Source organism: Geotrypetes seraphini, chromosome 5 (genome assembly GCF_902459505.1).
Source record: "Geotrypetes seraphini chromosome 5, aGeoSer1.1, whole genome shotgun sequence".
Lineage (NCBI taxonomy): Eukaryota > Metazoa > Chordata > Amphibia > Gymnophiona > Dermophiidae > Geotrypetes > Geotrypetes seraphini.
Genome location: NC_047088.1, coordinates 14,112,881 through 14,133,239, shown reverse-complemented (window position 1 = coordinate 14,133,239; position 20,359 = coordinate 14,112,881). Strand labels below are relative to the sequence as shown.

General features: G+C 45.2%; 1 protein-coding gene across 5 annotated transcripts in view; it reads left to right on the top strand.

The window, feature by feature from the left end:
- The window catches only part of LOC117361011 (ligand of Numb protein X 2-like), a 91,928-nt gene that overhangs the window by 58,376 nt on the left and 13,193 nt on the right, over nt 1-20,359 (top strand). For 4 of the 5 annotated variants that reach the window (XM_033945769.1, XM_033945771.1, XM_033945770.1 and 1 more), the window contains 5 exons: nt 12,058-12,284; nt 13,656-13,855; nt 15,189-15,575; nt 16,601-16,789; nt 18,408-18,582. In XM_033945769.1, coding sequence (XP_033801660.1) covers nt 12,058-12,284; nt 13,656-13,855; nt 15,189-15,575; nt 16,601-16,789; nt 18,408-18,582 — 1,178 coding nt within the window. The remainder of the gene's footprint in view (nt 1-12,057; nt 12,285-13,655; nt 13,856-15,188; nt 15,576-16,600; nt 16,790-18,407; nt 18,583-20,359) is intronic. The other variant, XM_033945772.1, reaches the window with a different exon arrangement.

Below are 20,359 nucleotides of genomic sequence, written 5' to 3'. Positions count from 1 at the left end.
TATTTTAACAAGGTTAAAGAGTTCATTTTTCTACATAGTAACAGTAGGTACCTCTGCCTGCCGCCATAGTAAAAGTATGCATTTCTTAGTCAACAATGAAGCTTTTTGCAGTAACAAAGAATTACCCTTAGACAATCCCAAAGAAGAGATTTGTGAAAAAAGCGGGACATTCGCCCATAAAGGAACTTTTCTCCGCATGATCATCTGTAGATGAAGACCAACAAAATTGTCAACTCTTTAATATATGCAGTACCTGTAGCTTGCAAGGGAGGTGCCTGTGTTTGTAATATGACCAAATGAGCTTGCAGGTTGTTCACCCTCTCCAAGGTAGAGAGAACGAGAGGGCACTCTAAAGTTAAAAGGGGATAGATTCTGTACAAACGTAAGGAAGTTCTTCTTCACCCAGAGAGTGGTAGGAATCTGGAATGCTTTTCCGGAGGCTGTTATAGGGGAAAATACCCTCCAGGGATTCTAGACAAGGTTAGACAAGTTCCTGCTGAACCGGAACCTACGCACGTAAGGCTAGTCTCAGTTAGGGCGCTGGTCTTTGACCTAAGGGCCGCCACGTGAGCAGACTGTTGGGCACAATGGACCACTGGTCTGACCCAGCAGCGGCAATTACTATGTTCCCTCTTCCATCTTATTTTCCTGATCCTCTGATTTGATTACTGTGAAGCAGAGAGTAGTGACGTTCTAGGAAGTGGGACTACTGCACAGATGCAGTCTGAACCTCATAATTCTCAGTGGTGGCAAACTGGATGTCTTGAGATGTCTCAGATTTACTGTTTGCTGCTCATAAAATGCAGTCCTTAAGACATCCACTCCCTGCTCTGGATTAATTGCTGAAGCTCAGTGAAATCCCCTATTCTACTGAAGGGCTTGGTCTAAGAGGCAGGGCAAGTCCAGAAGGGGGATGAACTTGCAAATGTTGGTCTGTAGCTCTTCTTGAGGCTCGGAGCTATCTTAGTCCCTCCAGACCTTGTGTTGGCTTTCCTTTTCCCCATTTCTCAGGAGATCTTTAGTAGGAGCGCTCAATGTTTTCATCCCCTTTTAAGGGTCTGCAAAAGGGGGGGTTCCCCCTTGGTCATGCCTTTTCTTCCTCTTTATCACACCTGTAGCATTGTCAGGTGGTGTTAACAGATGGACAGGATTCTCTTGAGCCAGTTTTCTCATCATTCACTCATAGCTCAAGGCAGCCCTGGGAAAGAGTAAAGAGAAGTCGTCACTCTTCTCCTATTTCAGAACTAGGGTAAAATATATCCAACCTTGGCACTGAACGACTGCCGGGATCTTGTTAAAATCCCCATCAAGGACAAATTGGAATTATTTTGCATTTTCCATTCATTTGCATATGGTTATATGGCTAGACCTGATGGTGGTCTTTCAACTTGACCAATTGTGTAATATGTGTAGGTAGACCACATTAATTTGCAAATGCTGGTCATCTCTTTGCTACAAATATGTTGTTGTATTTTGAAGTATTGCATATGTACATCACCCAGACAGCAAAATAAAACTCATTTGACCTCAGTCAGATGTGACTTAGAGCAAAAAGCAGTCAGAAACCACAGACACTGAACTGTGGTGAATTTTATATTGAGATTTCAAAATGCTCCGAAGGCGTGCTTGCAAGTGTCAATTAAAACAAGATCCCGTGGGCTGTGAGTAAAAGGCACTTTCTCTCTGTCTCGTTCAGATCATTGGGAAGGATGGCATCTTGCTGCCAAACTCCCTGAGCAACCAGTTTTCTCTGTCTGTGAAACTGATGCCTAAGAATGAAATCAAACGAACTTTAGGTCTGGATTATAGTTGCAGCTGAGTTAGCCATAACTAGGACATGGATTAGTGTCAGTCACACAGGCTTACCTCCTAAGCCAGGGCTATCTAGTGTGCTGGAGGGTTTACCGAATTAAATTTGCTGGAAAGTTGCCGATTTTTGTGGGTGTGCTGGTGTTACCTGCTGCTTGACTCTCCAGATCTTTGAAACCGCCCTGTTCATAGAAACATAGAAAAATGACGGCAGAAAAGGGCCATAGCCCATCAAGTCTGCCCACACTAAAGACCCACCCCCTAACTTTACCCTCTTAGATATCCCTTAGCCCATCAAGTCTGCCCACTCTGATGACCCTCCCCCCAACTTTACCCTCTTAGAGATCCCACATGCGCATCCCATTTACTCTTAAAATCTGGCACGCTGCTGGCATTAATCACCTGCACTGGAAGTTTATTCCAATGATCGACCACTCGGTGAAGAAATACTTCCTGGTGTCGCCATGAAATTTCCCGCCCCTGATTTTTAGCGGATGCCCTCTTGTGGCCGTGGGACCTTTAAGAAAGAAAATATCATCTTCCTCCTCGATACGACCGGTGATAATTTAAACGTCTCAATCATGTCTTCCCTCTCCCTACGTTCTTCGAGAGAGTACAGCCTCTCCTCGTATGAGAGATCCTTGAGCCCTGAGACCACCCTGGTGGCCATTCGTTGAACCGACTCAATTCTCAGCACATCTTTTCGGTAATGTGGCCTCCAGAATTGTACACAGTATTCCAGATGAGGTCTCACCATGGATCTGTACAACGGCATTATGACCTTGGGCTTCCGGCTGACGAAACTTTTACGGATACACTCCAACATTTGTCTAACCTTGGATGAAGCCTTCTCCACTTGATTGGCAGCTTTCATGTCTTCACTAATGATTACTCCTAAATCACGCTCTGCTGCAGTCCTAGCTAAGGTCTCACCATTTAGGGTGTCATTTCTGCACGGATTTCTGCTGCCAAGGTGCTTGACCTTACATTTCTTAGTGTTGAAACTAAGTTGCCAAGTCGAGGACCAATGTTCCAACAAGAGTAGGTCCTATGTCATATTGTTGGGTAAATTGCTATTACTTACTATGTTACATAGTTTGGCGTCATGGGCGAATAATGTTATTTTACCTTGAAGCCAGGCTGAGTCAGGTCTCCTACGAATATGTTGAAAAGGATTGGGCCCAAGACTGAGCCCTGCGGCACTCCACTGGTTACTTCCGACGTTTTGGAGAGGGTACCGTTAACCACCACCCTCTGAAGTCTACCATTTAGCCAATCATTGACCCATGTAGTTAGTGTTTCTCTTTTTTTTTTTTTGTATAATCATCTTTATTGGGTAAAGGAAGATGACAGCATAAACAGCAAACAACAATTGCAGTACAGAAGTGTCATGCATGTCAAACAAGTAGCAATATATGGAAAAGAAAACAATAATCTCGTAAGTGGCCGGAATGTCGTCATCTCAAATACCCATTGTTTTATAAAATAAACCTAAAACCTTGACGCAGAGAAAACAACCCCCAGACACCCCCCCCATACACACCGTCACAATCCACACAGCACACGGCTAAACAGCAAGCATTCCCCTCCCCCCCATACATACCCTCCCCAAACAGACTCACATTCACCAAACAGATTACTAGGGATACCATGCATGACGACTAAAGCAGGGTGGATAAGAGAACCCCCAGAAATCAGAACCAAGTGTGATATATATTATTGAAAGAAAACAAATTCATCTATCAAGACAAAGGTAACATTAAAGTCACAGGCAGAGGCAAAACCAGATTCAAAATCAAATGCAATGGCAAATAAGGAGGCAAGTCCATTAAACACCAGAGAGACAACAGTTATGAAGAAGATAATACAGAGCACTGCTTCAAAAAGGTATCCCAAAGTGCACAATATTCCTTCCAGTGAGCTTGCGAGCGCTGAGAGTAAGTTTGCAGCTCAAATGAAGCCAAAGTGTCCATGCGACTGGACCATACAGAAAAGGAGGGCACCTCTGGGGAAGCCCAATGTTGCAAAATGAGCTTCTTTCCCACCAAGATGGCATGGAGAACAAATTTCTGTAAGGACACGTTGAGGTTCTGTTGAGACAAGTCCTGCACATCGCCCATCAGTAGGGCAGGTGGATTCCAGTGGATAGTACAGCCAAGGACATCCTCTAAGCACCTATGCACCTGGGCCCAGAAGGTAAGCTTCGGGCAAAGAAAAAAGGAGTGTAGATAGGTGCCTGGGGAGAGATGACACTTAACACAAAGATTATCAGGCCATAGCCCCATGTGAAAACCTCTGGCTCTGGTAAGATACGCTCTGTGCAGTATTCAAAATTGGGTTTCTTGTAAAGAAACAGATTTAACAAATAAGTATATATTCTGGAAAAAAAACAAGTATATCATTAAGGGACACTGTCAAACCCAGGTCCTTAGTCCAGTCCAGCACTATGGGATGAAGACACAACGTTCCCTGACCCTCCCTACTCTCCGCGTACCAGGTAGCAATCTTGTTCTTGTGGGGTGGCACATCGAGAGCCCTTTCATCCAAAGAGCCACAATCCCAAGTGGCAGTAGGGATGGTAGTTAGTGAGTCATAATAATGTTTAATTTGGATATAGAGATAAAACTGGGTGGTGGGGAGCCCCCAATGAGTACAAAGTAAGGAAAAAGAGGGGAAACAGCCGCCCCCCAAATATAATAAGTCGCGTATGGTAGACTCACGCTCTCCACGACCCCTCAAACCGGGCAAACCCCGAAAACCAGGCACAAAATTAGGGTTGCCAATCAGAGATATAAAGGGGGACGGGTGAGGCACTCTGTGCTGAAGTTTCCGCCACCACGCCCAAGCTCTCTGAAAGGCACGTAAGTAATGTAACGAGGGGTACCTCAGAGAGACTGGCGAACCCTGAATCCCATGCATGAACGAAACAAAAGATACTGGAGAGCAGCAAGTAGTGAGAAGATCTAAAGGAGAATAGCGCCTATGCAGTGTCAAATGTTCATGGATCCATCGAAAGAGAGAGGCGACATTGTAGAGGCGGATGTCTGGAAGGCCAAGCCCCCCCTGCTCCTTAACCCGAGACAATTTGAGGAATCCAATGCGCGCCTGTTTGGAATTCCAAATAAATTTGCGGACAATAAAGTTATAGTGGCGTTCATCCTCACGACTAACCCAGAAGGGCACCGACTGCACCGCGTACAAAAGTTTCGGAAAGAGGACCATCTTCACCAGGGCCACCCGGCCCATCAGGGATAAGGGAAGGGATCTCAATTTAGTACATAGGGATTGGATCCTGCCAATCGCCGCCGTTATATTGGCTTCATATAGCTTTTTCGGATCCCGGTAAAGATAAATCCCTAAATATTTCAATTTCCCAGGGGCAATGCCCACTCCTAGCTTCTCGAACCACAGATCACCCAGGGAATCATGCAACAATAGGGCTTCGGTTTTTTCATAATTGACCTTCAAACCAGTAAAGAGTCCGAACGAATTAATAATATTCATCAAGCGTGGAAGGTTGACATCGGCGTGCCGAACGTAAAGCAGCATATCATCAGCGAACATACTAATACGAAATTCGTGTCCCCCGATGCCCAAGCCCTGAAGATCCTGTTCCTGACGGATTCGGAGGGCCAGGGGTTCAAGAGAGAGAAGAAAGAGCAGAGGAGACAATGGGCAGCCCTGCCGCGTGCCCCGACCCAAAGAAAAAGGCTCAGATATCCCCCCGTTGATCATCAGCTGAGATTTAGGGTTAGAATATAACGCTGCCACCCAGGCGACAAAATCCCCGGAGATGCCATAGCGGTCAAGGATCCAAAAGAGGTGTCGCCAGGAAACCATATCGAACGCCTTCTCTACGTCGAGACTGGTTATTAAGGCCCTATCGGAGGTATGATAAGGGAGCTGCAATACCGTAAGCACTTTAAGTAAATTCATGGATGCATGCCTCCCTGGAACAAAGCCTACCTGATCCTCATGGATCAGGTTCGGTAGAATCGTATTAAGGCGGGACGCCAACATCCCGGCAAGGATCTTGACATCCTGATTCAGAAGTGAAATGGGACGATATGAACCCAGTTGGTCCGTGGGTCTCCCCGGTTTCAGCAAGATGATAATATGAGCACTATTATGAGTGTTACCGGGAGGCGTTTCCGATTGAAGTCCCATAAAGTAAGCTTGCAGAGAGCACAAGGCCGGGGGGGGGGGGGGTAGAAGCTTATAAAACTCTGGGCCAAAACCGTCCGGCCCAGGAATTTTAGCCAGCTTGAGTTTACGAATAGCCAATTGTAACTCTTCCACGCTAATCGGTTGGTTAAGCGCAGTCTGCTGTTGTTCAGAGACCGTGGGCATGGACAAATTGCGGAAAAAGGCATCTCTCGCGCTGTCATCAGGCGGCTGTTCGGCATAAAGCCGTTGGTAAAATTGAAGAAATTGGTTTATAATTGCCTGTTGCTGAGTATGCACCCTCCCCGCCCCATCCTTGATATGAGTAATGACATGGCGGGTTCTAGGAGGTCGGATCAAATTAGCAAGTAAGCGACCAGTTTTGTTGCCCCAAGCATGCAGCTTGTACTTATAAAAGTATATATTGCGAGAGGCCCGCTGGGAAAGAATCTCATTAACCCGATGTTTAACTTCCAAAAGCCTGTCCCGCAAGTCTCTGGTAAGACTCGAGATGTGGGAGCGCCGTAAGCTTTGTAACTCTGCAGTCAAGGATAACAATTCCCCATCCGGTTTTTTTTAGCAGCAGCAGAGTAAGCTAGCACGTGACCTCGCAAAACGGCCTTAGCCGCCTCCCAGTATGTAACCGGGCTCACATCCTCCGCGCCGTTCGTATGAAGGAAATCCTCCCACCGCTTCTCCAAATAAGTACGAAAAGAAGGGTCCGAGTATAAGTGAGGAGACATCCGCCAAACCCTACCAGGAGAGGCAGGAGAAAATTGCAGAGTGACACCCAAGAGAGCATGGTCCGACACCAAAGGAGCGGCCATAACTGCTTTGGTCAATTTAGAAAACAGGCCATCAGAGATTAGAATGTAATCAATGTGAGAGTATACGTTATGAGGGTGTGAATAGAAGGAAAAATCACTATCAAGTGGATTCAGGGTTCGCCAGGCATCCAACAAGCCCAGTTCCTGTAAAAGAAAAGGTATCCCCTTGTTATAATGTCCCCAAGGGGCAGTTTTAGCCGGTTTACAATCCAAAAGGGGCTCCACCACCACATTGAAATCTCCCCCAATTATCATCTGGTGGGAGGAGTGGGCAGCCAGAATCCCCACCAGGGAAGAAAAAAATTCATGGGAGTAAACGTTCGGAGCATAGACCGTACCCAATACCAGAGGGGAACCCCACAAATCTCCAATCAAAAATAGGTACCTGCCCTCCGTATCCTTAATCTCCTTATGGACATGAAAGGGAATGTTCTTGTGAATCAAGATTGCCACCCCACGCTTACGGGAAGAGTAGGCAGAGAAACCCACCTGTCCCACCCAATCCCTCCGGAGTTTGAGATGTTCTGTGGCGGACAGGTGGGTCTCCTGAAGAAAAGCTATGTCACAACGCTCCCTCTTCAGGTATGATAAAATTTTTGTACGTTTCACAGGAGAATGGAAACCATCAACGTTTAAAGAGTTAACATTCAAGTTAGCCATTGTGGAAAACAAGGATAGGAAATGCAATGAAATGAACCAAAAACCAGAGAGGAGAGAGGGATCGTCCCAGCCAAATCCCCCTCTTCCCCAGGTCATGGAGAATGCCATCCACCCTTCGCAGCATCCGTCGCAGCCATACACCAGACAAATCACAGTGCCCCAGAATCCCAGACAAAACACCAACATTCCAACCAATCATACACATACGCACACACACACATACCAGCAACTCTATCCCTCCACCCCACCCCCCACCAGTCCCCCTCCCCACCCTTCCCAAACCATACAGTCTACCCCAATACAACAGAACAGCATAGATACAGCAGCTCCGGGCCACCCCTACCCCACCAATGGTAGGTATAAAATAAAATAATAGAGGATAACCCAAAAGTCATAAAAGGCATAGCAGTCAAATGCATATAAAACACCAAGAGCTGAAACACAAATACCAGCGGAACAGCCAAGGAAAGGTATGCACCCTAGAAACAGGTATAGTAAGGAACATTTTTAAAGTATAACATGGGAGAGGCGCCCCACCAAGGGAGCGCCCGGTGCCAGAACACAGGCAGCAAACAACGGTCAGCAGAGTGGGGGTAAAGCAAAATTCACCCCCTCATGCTCCTGAAGGAACAGAAACGGGAGATAAAGACAGGAATCTGATGTAATCCCCTAACATAGGAAAAGTGCCAAACCAGGAGCATGAACAGTCAGGGCTACAAAATGTAGAAGGGAACAGAACCAGGCCCACAGATCCCAGCAGCATCCAGGCCTCAGGGCTGTATTAGCAATCACAATGCAGGGAAAAGCAAAGCCCTCAGTCACCCGCCCGAGGGAGTTCGATCACAGGAGGAAGCTTTTGAATGAATTGCTCCATAGCCTGCGGAGTATCCAAAAAGGTGACTTTATTGTTGTAGAATATGCGGGCCCGAGCTGGATACAGAAGGTTAACCCAGTTGTGCCGTTTGAAGAGCTCATTGCAGAAAGGAGCCATAGCACGTCGTTGATAGGAAACATGTGGGGAAAAATCCTGAAAGATGAGAATTTTCTGACCCTCAAACTGTAGCTCCTTCCCCTGTCGGTACAGGAACAAGATCCTCTCCTTCGCAGCAAAGTTGAGAAAGCGTGCGATGACGGGTCACGGACGTTGCTCTCCCTCATTGCGGATCCCCACTCTATGCGCCCGCTCAATCAACAGCGGGGCCAAAGGGGCCTGTATATCAAAGGCCTCTGGCAGCCACGCCTCAAGGCGAGAGCGGAGATCCACGTCGCGCACAGAGGCAGGGATTCCGATGAATCGCAGGTTATTCCGGCGACCGCGGTTCTCCTGGTCTTCCGCTCGCTCCGTGAGGGTTTTAGCTGATGTTTCCAAGGTGCGGAGACGCTCCTCAAAGCTGTCCGTACGGACTTCCTGTTGGGCAATACGATCCTCGGCGCGTTGCAGGCGATTCGTCTGGGATTCTAAATGCTCCCGCATCTCCTCCATAAAAGATTGAATTTTGGTGAGCTTATCTTCCATAACCAATGTTAGGGAGCGCATAAGTTCTTGCACCGCCGCATCCTGCAGGGTGAACATCGGCACCGCGTGCTGCTCCGCCATCTTAGGGCCCTTCACAGAGTATTTAGCCTTTGTTCCTTTCTGAAATTTAGTCGGCATAACCGGCGTGATATGCCCAAAAAAGAACAACGCGGAGGCGCACCCCGCCTGCCGGTCTGCAGAATAGGGAAAAGCGCGATGCACCTCCCAAATCCGCGGGTTTAAAGCAGGATTTATGGCGGAGTGGCCCGGAGCTGCAGAGAGGCACGTCCGATCAGGTCTCCAGCATCACGTGACCCCCCCAGTGTTTCTCTTAATCCCATCGATTTCACCTTGCTCAATAACCTACGGTTTGGAACGCTATCAAAAGCTTTACTGAAGTTCAAGTACACGACGTCCAAGGACTCTCCCAAATCCAGTTTTCTTGTGACCCAGTCAAAAAAGCTAATTAGATTGGATTGGCAGGACCTACCCTTGGTAAATCCATGTTGGTGGGGATCCCGTAGATTCTCTTCGCTCAGGACTGTATCTAATTCATGTTTAATTAGTGTTTCCATGAGTTTACTCACTATCGATGTGAGACTCACCGGTCTGTAATTCGCAGCCTCTGTCCTGCAACCATTTTTGTGCAGTGGAGTGACGTTAGCTGTTTTCCAGTCCAAGGGGACTCTTCCCGTGCTCAGGGAAAGATTGAAGAGCACGGATAATGGTACCGCTAGGACATCACACAACTCTGAGCACCCTGAGGTGTAGATTGTCCGGTCCCATGGCCTTGTTCACCTTGAGTCTTGATAGTTCGCGGTAGACATCGCTGGGTGTAAACTCGAAATTCCGAAACGGGTCTTTGAGTTTTGCCTTGCCTGCAACTGTGGACCGGACCCCGGCGCCTCGCAAGATAAGACTGAGCAGAAGTATTCATTTAGAAGTTCTGCTTTATCGGAATCTGATTCTACATAATCCCGTCTGGTTTTCTAAGGCGTATTATCCCGTCTGTGTTTCTTTTTCTGTCACTAATATACCTGAAGAAAGATTTGTCCCCCTTCTTAATGTTCTTCGCTAGATTTTCCTCTATTCGAAGCTTGGCCTCTCTGACTGCCATTTTGACTGCTTTAGACCTGGCTATATAGTCTGTTTTAACCTCCCTTTTCCCAGATTGTTTGTAGGAAATAAATGCTCTTTTCTTTTCTTTAACGAGGTCCGAGATCTCCGCAATGAACCATTGAGGTCTATTGTTTCTTCGTCGTTTGCTCACTGTTTTTATATAGCGGTTTGATGTTTCGTGTAGGCTATATTTCAGAGTTGACCACATCGCCTCCACATTATCGGTTTCGGCTTGGTTTTGTAGTGCCCGATGTTCCTCCACAGCTAAAACAGCCTGAGCCTCGGGATGCCGTACTGTTCTCTCTAATTTTCTTATTTGAATGGGAAATGGATAAAAGGGTCATGGACTTGATATACCACCTTTCTGTGGGTACAATCAAAGCAGTTTACCTAGGGTTACCATATGGCTCCAGAAAAAGGAGGATGGATTGAGACATCCGGGTTTTACTTCCAATGGAAGCTAGGAGGCCAGATTGAGATATCTGGGTTTTATGTCCATTGAAAGCAATGGAAGTAAAACCGGATATCTCGATCCATCCTCCTTTTTCTGGAGCCATATTGTGTAACCCGGGATTTGCATATACTACATGCAGGTACTTTTTTCGGTGCCTAGTGGGCTCATTATCTAAGTTCTATGCCTGGGGCAATGGAGGGTTAAGGTCAAGGTCACAAGGAGCAGCTCTAAAAAAACATCTGGTACCTGTGCACCCTGAACGCTACCTGTGCCCCTTCAACCACACACAAGGAATGACTGCAGTTCCTTCCCTGAGGCTTTGTGAAAGTTGCTTTTGAAGTTTTCTCAGTTCTTTTTAGCGCAGTGAGCAAAAGCCAGGTCCAGAGCCAAATCCGCATCTCTAATATACTGTACTTAATTTGAGTATTTTTGTATTGAGCAGGAGGACATAGCCACACAATGAAGCCAGCCAACTTCACTGTTAAATGTTAAAAAAAAAAAAAAAAAAATAGGTGAGGCCAATGCTATTATGTTCTTTTGTTTCACGGGAGGTAGTGATGGTACTTTAAATAAATATTTATTTAATTTTAGTATTTATATACCACTTAATACCTAAGTGGTTTACATTCAGGTACTCAAGCATTTTTCCCTATCTGTTCCTGTGGGCTGGGCAATGGATCAAGTGGATCGATTTTTCAGTCCATCAAAAATGACAAAGACTAGGGGACACTCCATGAAGTTATAGGGAAATGCTTTTAAAACCAATAGGATGAGATACTTTTTCACTCGGAGAATAGTTAAGCTCTGGAACGCGTTGCCAGAGGATGTGGTAAGAGCGGATAGCGTAGCTGGTTTTAAGAAAGGTTTGGACAAGTTCCTGGAGGAAAAGTCCATTGTTATTGAGAAAGACATGAGGAAAGCCACTGCTTACCCTGTATTGATAGCATGGAATATTGCTACACCTTGGCTTTTGGCCAGGTACTAGTGACCTGGATTGGCCACCTTGAGAACGGGCTACTGGGCTTGATGGACCATTGGTCTGACCCAGTAAGGCTATTCTTATGTTCTTGATGAGTGATTAAGTGACTTGCCCAGGGTCACAAGGAGTAGCACAAGGTTTGAACCCACAGCCTCAGGTTGCTGAGGCTGTAGCTGTAACCACTGACTTGAGAGGCAGAGCAAAAATCTTTTCCTATTTGTGAATTGTATTTCACCCTTTTTAGGTGTGTTGCAACTTTCTTTCCATTGCAGACTGTCTTGATGGTAATATGATATGTCAAATAAATATGAACTTGGGGAGATGCAGGACAGTTCCTTCTTATAATCTGACACAACTCAAATTTGCAGTATCCTGTGGGTGGGAGCAGTGGGACTCATCCTGGCTTTTATCATCCTTTGTGTCACTGTGGTATGTCAAGTTACCAGTCATTATAAGGTGCACCACTGCTGCTAGTTGTCCACTATCTCTCACCTTTTATTTTTTATTTCTCTCCTACTTTTGCCATTAGATGTCCTGGCTTTAAGGAGCACAGAGCTGAACTGGAAAGGAGAAAGACTCATCATTGCAGAGAAGGGAGAGAGAGCATAACCAAGGTGGAAGTTAATGGGCCTGCAGACTCCAGCCTCCCACTCAGGATCTCTGCACTGGTGGCAGAAAGCTCGCTAGCCGCAGTGGTGGCTCTGAGTACACCAGAGCCAGGACTTGTTAATCCTGCCTTTGATGAGGGTGAAGATGGTGAGACTTAACCTGCTTGTGCATATCATGTGATCTTACATTTCAGTTCTGTCTTATTGTTCTTTGTTGAATGCATGAGCTAACTCCTATATTTGGAAGGCTTTCAAACCTTGTTCTGGGGATCCCACAGCCAGTCAGATTTTCAGGATAGTCACAGTTTGCATATACAGACAGTCCCCCGGTTAAGAAGGAGTTACGTTTTTAAAGCTGTTCTTAAGTTGGATTTGTATGTAACTCAGAACTTGAAGATTTTAAGATTCTGCTCCCAGCTGACAAAAGGGAGAACTGTCCCTACCAGTGTTCCCTCTAAAGTACAGCATGCACAACCACACACTGTTCTTAATGTGGCCCTGCATCAGTCCTGAATCTGCTACAGGAGAAGTGTAGGAGAGTATGCCATTGGAAATACTGCTCAGTGAAATCAAATGAAGCCGCAACCACGTTTTTAAGTATGAGTCGCACGTAAATCAGGCTCTGTAACTCAGGGATTGCCTGTACTGAGTTAACACTGAAGGAGTAGCCTAAAGGTTAGAGGATTGAGCTGCCTTCTGTTTAACTAATTCCCATGAGACTAACTTCAGATATCTTGGTCCAGCCCTCTTGAACTTTCTTATATCTGTGTGGAACCTTTCTATCCAAAGATCAAAACACTTCTTGATCAAAACACTACAAGATCTCTTGATCTTGAACTCCTTGTATATTAATTACTGGAAATAAAGTATAGAGCCTTTGAGCCCATGGCATCTGCTGAAGACCCACTGCATCCTCCTTTCTCCACTGACTTATTTGTTTAGGACCAGGATGTGGCAGGGCCTTCAGTGCACATGGTTTCAAAGGCTCCACATGTATTGTCTTAATGCCACTGCCTCAGGGCCTATAGGGCGAAGAGGGCTAGAAAGGAGATGCAGGACATCAGGAGAAAGGTTATAGGAAGAATCGGTGAAAAACTAAAATAAAAAGCTGGGGAAGGAAAGAGGACAGGAAGGCTGTAGAAGGTGCAGTAATAAAAAGGGAGATTTGGAAAGGAATAAGTGTGAAATGTTAGTGGATAGAGAAGTAGAAAAACAATAGAAGAAAACAAAGTTGAAAGTTGGTGTTTGGAGAGGAGGAGAGGGAAGAAATAGCACGTGGACATGGAAAAAAGAAGACAGAACAAAGTAGAAACCAGAGACGGGGAACAAAACAGCACACTAAAATAGAAAAAAAATGTTACTGTCAGGTTTTGGAATGCATATTTGTTGTCTTGTTATATTTTGCCCAGTATGGGAGAAATGCATCAGTGTTTCTATTTCTCTGATAAAATCAATACTGCAGGTATGAAATAGATTCCTTTGGTATCTCCTTCTCCTGATTGGGTTTTTGTTTCACCAGTAGACCAGCCTCGTAGATCTAGCCTTGTGGCAGAAACAAACATGATGGAAATTCATCGAGAGGACCCTGAGGAAGAACTAGGACTCCGGATTGTAGGAGGGAAGGACTCCCCTCTGGGCAACATTGTTGTTCAGGATGTCCTTCGGGATTCTGTTGTTGCTATAGATGGAAAAATAGCACCGGGAGATCATATAATGGAGGTACAGTGTTCCATAGGTGACGTGCTCAGTCCTTGCCTACTTTGGCCATTTGGAAGGCAATAAGTCACATAAACAAATCTGTAGCATGCTTTGTTAGCTTGGGCAGGAAGTTGGTTGCTTTTGACTATCGCGACTTGGAAAATAGCCCTGAACTTGTAAAAATTTCTTAATAAAACAAGTGAGCTAGAAATACAGAACATGAAAGCTGATAAAGACCATGCAACCTCTCCATTCTGACTGGGTTGCACAACACTGGCTCCCTATAAACATCCTACTTTGCTGACTCAGCCATTCTAAAACTTTGCCCCTCTGGGTTGAAAGGTGACCGCTGTACTTATTTTGGAGCAGGGTGTGGAGGGAGAAAAGAAAGGTAAGGGGCCTTGCTCCTTTGGGCTTCCAGCATAGTTGGAACCAGTGCTTGGGTCTCTTATCATGAGATTGCAGTGATGGTCTTCACCTTCCAGAACTATATAACTGTGGGCTTTAAATGCAGCTGTTAGGCTTGCCATTGCGACTGGAATTTCATGCCTCTCGGGGGATGAGAATGCGCCTCTCTCCTCTATTTTATAAGGGGAAAGGGGGACAGATTTTAAAGGTGTACTAGTTCTCTTCTTGTTATGCAGTTTTTCTTAAAAATTTGGGTGGCATGGGAGCCGAGGAGTACCGTAGACAGTCTTCAAAAAAGTGAGAATCGCAACATAAGAATAGCCTTACTGGGTCAGGCCAATGCTCCATCAAGCCCAGTAGCCCGTTCTCACGGTGGCCAATCCAGGTCATTAGTACCTGGCCAAAACCCAAAGAATAGCAATATTCCATGATCTCAGAGTAAGCAAGATTCTGCAACCCCAAAGAGTAGCAACATTCCATGCGGAATCCCCAAAGAGCAACATTCCATACCACCGATCGAGGGCAACCATAGAGAATTTGTAGGAGGAAAAGATGTTTGCTTGTCTAAGGCTAATGCATGGTCATTGCAGCCTGAACGAGGACTGTCACCAGCCTTCCTGGGTGGAGGGTGGGGGATAGATCCCTTCCAGTGATATACCAGGGACCGATATCTGTCTAATGGGTCTAGCTGGTCCCAAGCACAGGGAAGGCTGCACTGTTAGAGAAGGAATGGTTGACTCTAGCGTTAAAGTTCTTCCACAGCTGGCAATGGTGGTAGCATTAGGAGGAGAGCCCTGGCCTGAACTGTTTCATTAGTAAAACAGACAAGCAGCTGAGATGGTTGCTTTTTTAGGAGGACTGAAACCATTCTGCAACCTGGCTTTATAATTCTGATATGCCATATATTATAATTTTGATGTGGCATATTGTGTGTTCTCTCTTCTAGATAAATGGAATTAATGTCAGCAACGTTACCCATAGCCATGCTGTTTCCCTGCTGCGTCACCCATGCTCTGTGTTGCGCCTCACGGTACTGCAGGAGAAGGGTTTCTCCAGCAGAGCTGCTCGGAGAGATACCACAAACGGCAGCACTACTAATGCCAGCCCCTGCAAAGAAGTCATCCACGTTGCCCTGCTGAAGAGAGACCGTTCAGAGCCCTTGGGCATCAAACTGATCCGAAAGACGGAGGAGGCTGGCATCTTTGTTCTGGACCTGCTGGATGGCGGGTTGGCTTCCAAGGATGGGAAGCTGAAATGCAACGATAAGGTTCTCTCCATCAATGGGCAGGATGTGCGCCAGGGCACACCCGAGACTGCTGCCCATATAATTCAGGTAAGAGTATGTCATGATCTGAAGTTCACGTGGTTTCATTATGAGCAAAAGCAAAAAAGCGCAACTGTGGAACTGATGATCTGGATGAAGTCTTTTATTCAAGTCATATATTTAGCCAATCTTAGCATATATGGTACAGTCCAGAAGAACCAACATAGGAATGAATACACAGTAGATGGATTGTGGTATAGACCCGACACGGGCTGTGTTTCAGTTAAAAAAGACCTTCTTCCAGGGTCTGGTGCTTCTATAAACCACAAGCAATGAATTGCAAATATGCAAAACAGAATACTGTGTTCTGAAAAATTGTGGCCAATCGATCATATTTGCAATTCATTGCTTGTGGTTTATAGAAGCACCGGACCCCGGAAGGAGGTCTTTTTTAACCGAAACATGGCCCGTATTGGGTCTACACCACAATCCATCTATTGTGTATTCATTCCTATGTTGGTTCTTCTGGACTGTACCATGTATGCTAAGATTGGCTAAATGTAAGGCTTGAATTAAAGACTTCATCCAGATCATCAGTTCCACAGTTGCTCGTTTTTGCGTTTGCTTATCCTGCTTTGGTGGATTTTTTGTTGGTTTCATTGTGAGCAGTCATTTTGGCTAATGGCAAGATAAATTGCACATGGCCAAGAAAGTGTGTGCACCGTAACACGTCAAGCATTCTTTTACCACGCACAAGCTTGAAATTACATAGAACAGTTTCAGTTGAAAAAAAAAATCCCCTCCTACTTCCTGCTTTACCAACAAAAGTTTCCAAAAAGGAAGACCTTTCATGCCCACATAAATCTCTTGTTCAGTCGCTTAAAAGGATCTCCTTGCTATGTCCTGCTTTCACTCACATAGCTCAATCTTGAGATACAGTAATTTTCTGAAATGTTTTCTAAGTGGTCTGACTTTATGCACAGTTGGTATTATTGACAACTTTACATTTGCCAAACAAAGGGGCACGGCTATATTTTTAGCTTGTTTCTTACTCTGAAATGTTTTCCCACAAGCTTTCGACCTTTTGGTTTCAGTCCAGCGAGGCCAGAGTTAACTTTGTGGTGATGAGACAGGCTGGAATTCAGCTGCCAGAAACGTCCGAGGATGGGAGTACATCTAATAACAGTAGCAACAGCAGCAGCAGCAGCAACAGCGGAAGCCCTGTACATCAGCGGAAGAGGCCCATCCAGCATCATTGTCGACAGAAAGCAGCCTTCCACAGGGTAAGTGTTCTGGCCGCACTGCTCTTGATGAGCCAGTTAACTGATCGTGGGTTGGAAGAGTCGGAAGCCCCACTGTATGACTGGCTCTACAGTCTGTCCTCCCCATTTTGCCCCTGTGACCACCTCTATCTCGGTAGGAAGCAGGGCACAGTTTTGAGTGGGTTTTTCCTGCTCATCGAGGAGGCAGCATGTGTTATGACTATTGTGTCAATAATCAAAAAAAGAAACGTGCTGTATAATAGTTCACCAAAGAGACCACACTCGCACTTAATCTGAGATTAACAAACACAGAAGTTAAATCATAAAAGTGAGTTGGAAAAAAGACGGAGAAAAACGGGCCTCATCCACATTTGGCCGGGACTGAACAGTACCCTAAGCCTCACATTTCATCACTGGTCCGAAAAAACTCCGTACAAATATATGAAGATTTACTCGCACTCAATCTTTCATTATATAAATAGTTTTCAAAAAAATCTTCTTTTTCTTCTGTTAATATTTATATGACTGTACCCGATTTTTAGTAGTTATGACTATTGTGTCTCCATTTTCCTTCCTCTTTAATACTGGCAGCTCGAGAATTTAAGCTTCTGATACTAGGGTTCTCAACAGTTTGAAGAAATTGGAGCATTTGTTGTTTGTGCGTAATTGTATGTGCCTGTATTTTATGACTGTACCTTGTAAACCACCTAGAAATAGGCGGGTAAGAAAATGTTTAAATAAAAATCAATAGTAATTCTCCTAGAAGCTAAGAATAAACACCATGTGTTTTGAATATATGGATAGAGAAGCTGAAAGCGAGGGACATTGGGTCAAGGGGCATTGAGTAAGGCTTCTGCATTGTCCCGCAATAAGCTTATGGTCTGCTGGTATTTGAACACAAAAGCACTAGGACTAATGGGAAAAGTAAGGAGAGAATGTGATTTTTCTAAAAACAGCTGGGTTTGGGTGAAAAAGCTGTGAAGAAGATGCTAGTTTCTACCACATGTACTTTGTGCTGGGAAGGATTCCTTCCGCCCTCCCTCCCAATCCTCCATGTCACAAGCCTGGAACAGATGAGTAACCTAAGGCTAAGAACAAAAGGCTAAGAATCGGGGCAACCAGGGTTCAAGTCCTGCCACTCCCTCTGCCATTCATTACGACCTTGGATAAGAACATAAGAATAGCCTTACTGGATCAAACCAATGGTCCATCTACCCAATATCCCATCTTCACAGAGGCCAGTCCAAGTCACAAGTACCTGGCAAAAATCCAAAGAGTAGCAACATTCCAGAGCTGGTATTGTGATGTCATAATGCCTCATTCCACCAGTGCCTAAGAGCCAACCTCATCAGTGATGTCACAATGGCTTGATTGTCCTATACTTGGCTCACATAAGAACACAAGAATAGCCAGACTGGATCAGTCTTCATGGAGGCCAATCCAAGTCACAAGTACCTGGCGAAAGCCCAAATAGTAGCAGCATTCCACAAGCCACTTCACTCCGCATTACTTAGATTGTAATCTCTAAGAGGAAGGGAAATACTTGTACCTGATTAACCCGCTTTGAGTTTAGATTTGAAAAGGTCAGTAAATATCAGTTTTATATAGCTTTGATTTAGATTTTTATATTTCTTTCTAGGAACTGTCGGTGGGGCCCTTGTGCCAAGAAAAGATTGTGACCATAAAAAAGGAGCCCCGTGAGTCCTTGGGAATAACTATCGGAGGAGGAAGGGACAGTAGAAGCAAGCTCCCCATTTATGTGTCCAGTGTGCAGCCCATTGGATGCCTTCTTCGGGATGGCCGGATCAAGAAAGGTGAGTGCGGGTGAATAGCAAGGCACTTAAAGAATTGTTTTCATGTGTTGCACTAAATGTCTCACAATATAGTTGCAGGTTACTGTAAATGAGACAATGCTGAAATTTTTACATTTCAAGACGTTCTATTTTATCACTCTTGCAAAAAGGCTGCTGCTTTAGCGCCTTTCTAGACCGGTACAGTTCACTGATGGGTAATAGCTCACCATGACCAGCAGGTGGAGACTCAGACAAAAACTTTTGGCTTCTCCCTAATATAACCAGTTTGTTCTCGGTCTCCAGCAAGTGTGGTAAGCTGTTGCAATCTTCCCTTGGTTAGTGTAGGGCTGTTGGAAGTTGTTTAGTGGCCTTCTTGTCCCCATCTGGTGCCAGACTGAGCTTGGAGGGGACCCTTTTGGGAGTGCGTCCAACCTCGAGGGATATCACACTTGACGGGTCACAAATTGAGTCCCTGCCCCTCATTTCCTCCACCTCCCCAAAATTTTTATAGAGGTGCCTCAGCTGTAAGCTTTTATTGTACTTATTTTTTTTTTTTTTTTAATTTGCAGATATTGCTTTTATTCATATTCTCTTCTGAATATGTTGAGAGCAGAGAGCGGTCCAATTAAATATCTTGTGTTACGTTTCTATTCTGTACTCTTAAGCATAAGAATGAAACTGCCCCAATATTCAGCCGTTTTTAAGCCTCTGCAGATATTCAATGTTGAGCTCTGTCCAGGCTCTGGCATTGAATATCTAGGTCAGTGTGATCACCCAGAGGTTAACAGGGCACCAGCCCTGGTTAACTGTCCTAATGTTATGCACTTACTTAACCAGTTAGCAGACTGAATCTCACTTCTAACCGGTTAAGTGCCAGAACTGCTCCCAGATCACCCTGGCCTAACTGCAAGTCCCAGGTAATATACAGCAGTATATCCCATTTAGGAGTATATTATGATTGCAAACCGCCTTGAAGGTTTTCCTTAGGTGGTATACTAAGTCAAAAATAAACCTAGAAACTTGGCTTAATGCAGCAGGAGCCTCCCCTGCCCAATTAACCTTTTTGAATATTGAACCCAAAGAAATTTGAAGTTAGAAGCCATAAATAAAATGATAGCATGAAGTATTGCAGAAGGAAAAGATCTTCTATGGGAAGTTCACATTAGAATCCACATGCTCAGCCATCAGCATGCGACTTCCTGCATCAGCTCTTCAGTTAGCACTCTCAGTGATCCAAATGGGAAAAAAATCCTCCTTCTTCAGAAAAAAACCCAGACAAACTTTCACCCTATGCCCGCAACTCATAACCTCGTGTGTAAAATCTCAAACATCAGTTACTGCCTGGCTGTAGTAAACAGTGAGCATGCAGATTACTGCTGCATTAAAAAGTGTGCACTGTCAGAAAAAAAAATCCAGTGCACGCTGTAAGATATTCTGGAGCTCCTCACTACAGCGTCCTCCTCATGTACTGATGGGAAGGGGGACATAAACTCATCAGATCTGCATTGTTTTCATCTCTCCCTCCCCCAAACACACACAACCCCCCCTCCCCCAAATCCAAGGTAATCTAGTGGGCATACTTCCTTCCCCAAACACACCTCAGGAAATGTAATGGCAGGAGTAATGCCTATCGGTTCTTGTCTCTGGCACCGCTGTCATTTAAAATTGCAGCTTCTGACACCTAGCAGTTCATCCTAAAGTACCTGCAGGGGCCAGTTGGCCAAATAAGGCAAAAAAGTGGGTGACAAGGGTCTGGGCGGGGGAGAGGCAAGGTACTAGAGTACCAGGGCTTTTTGTG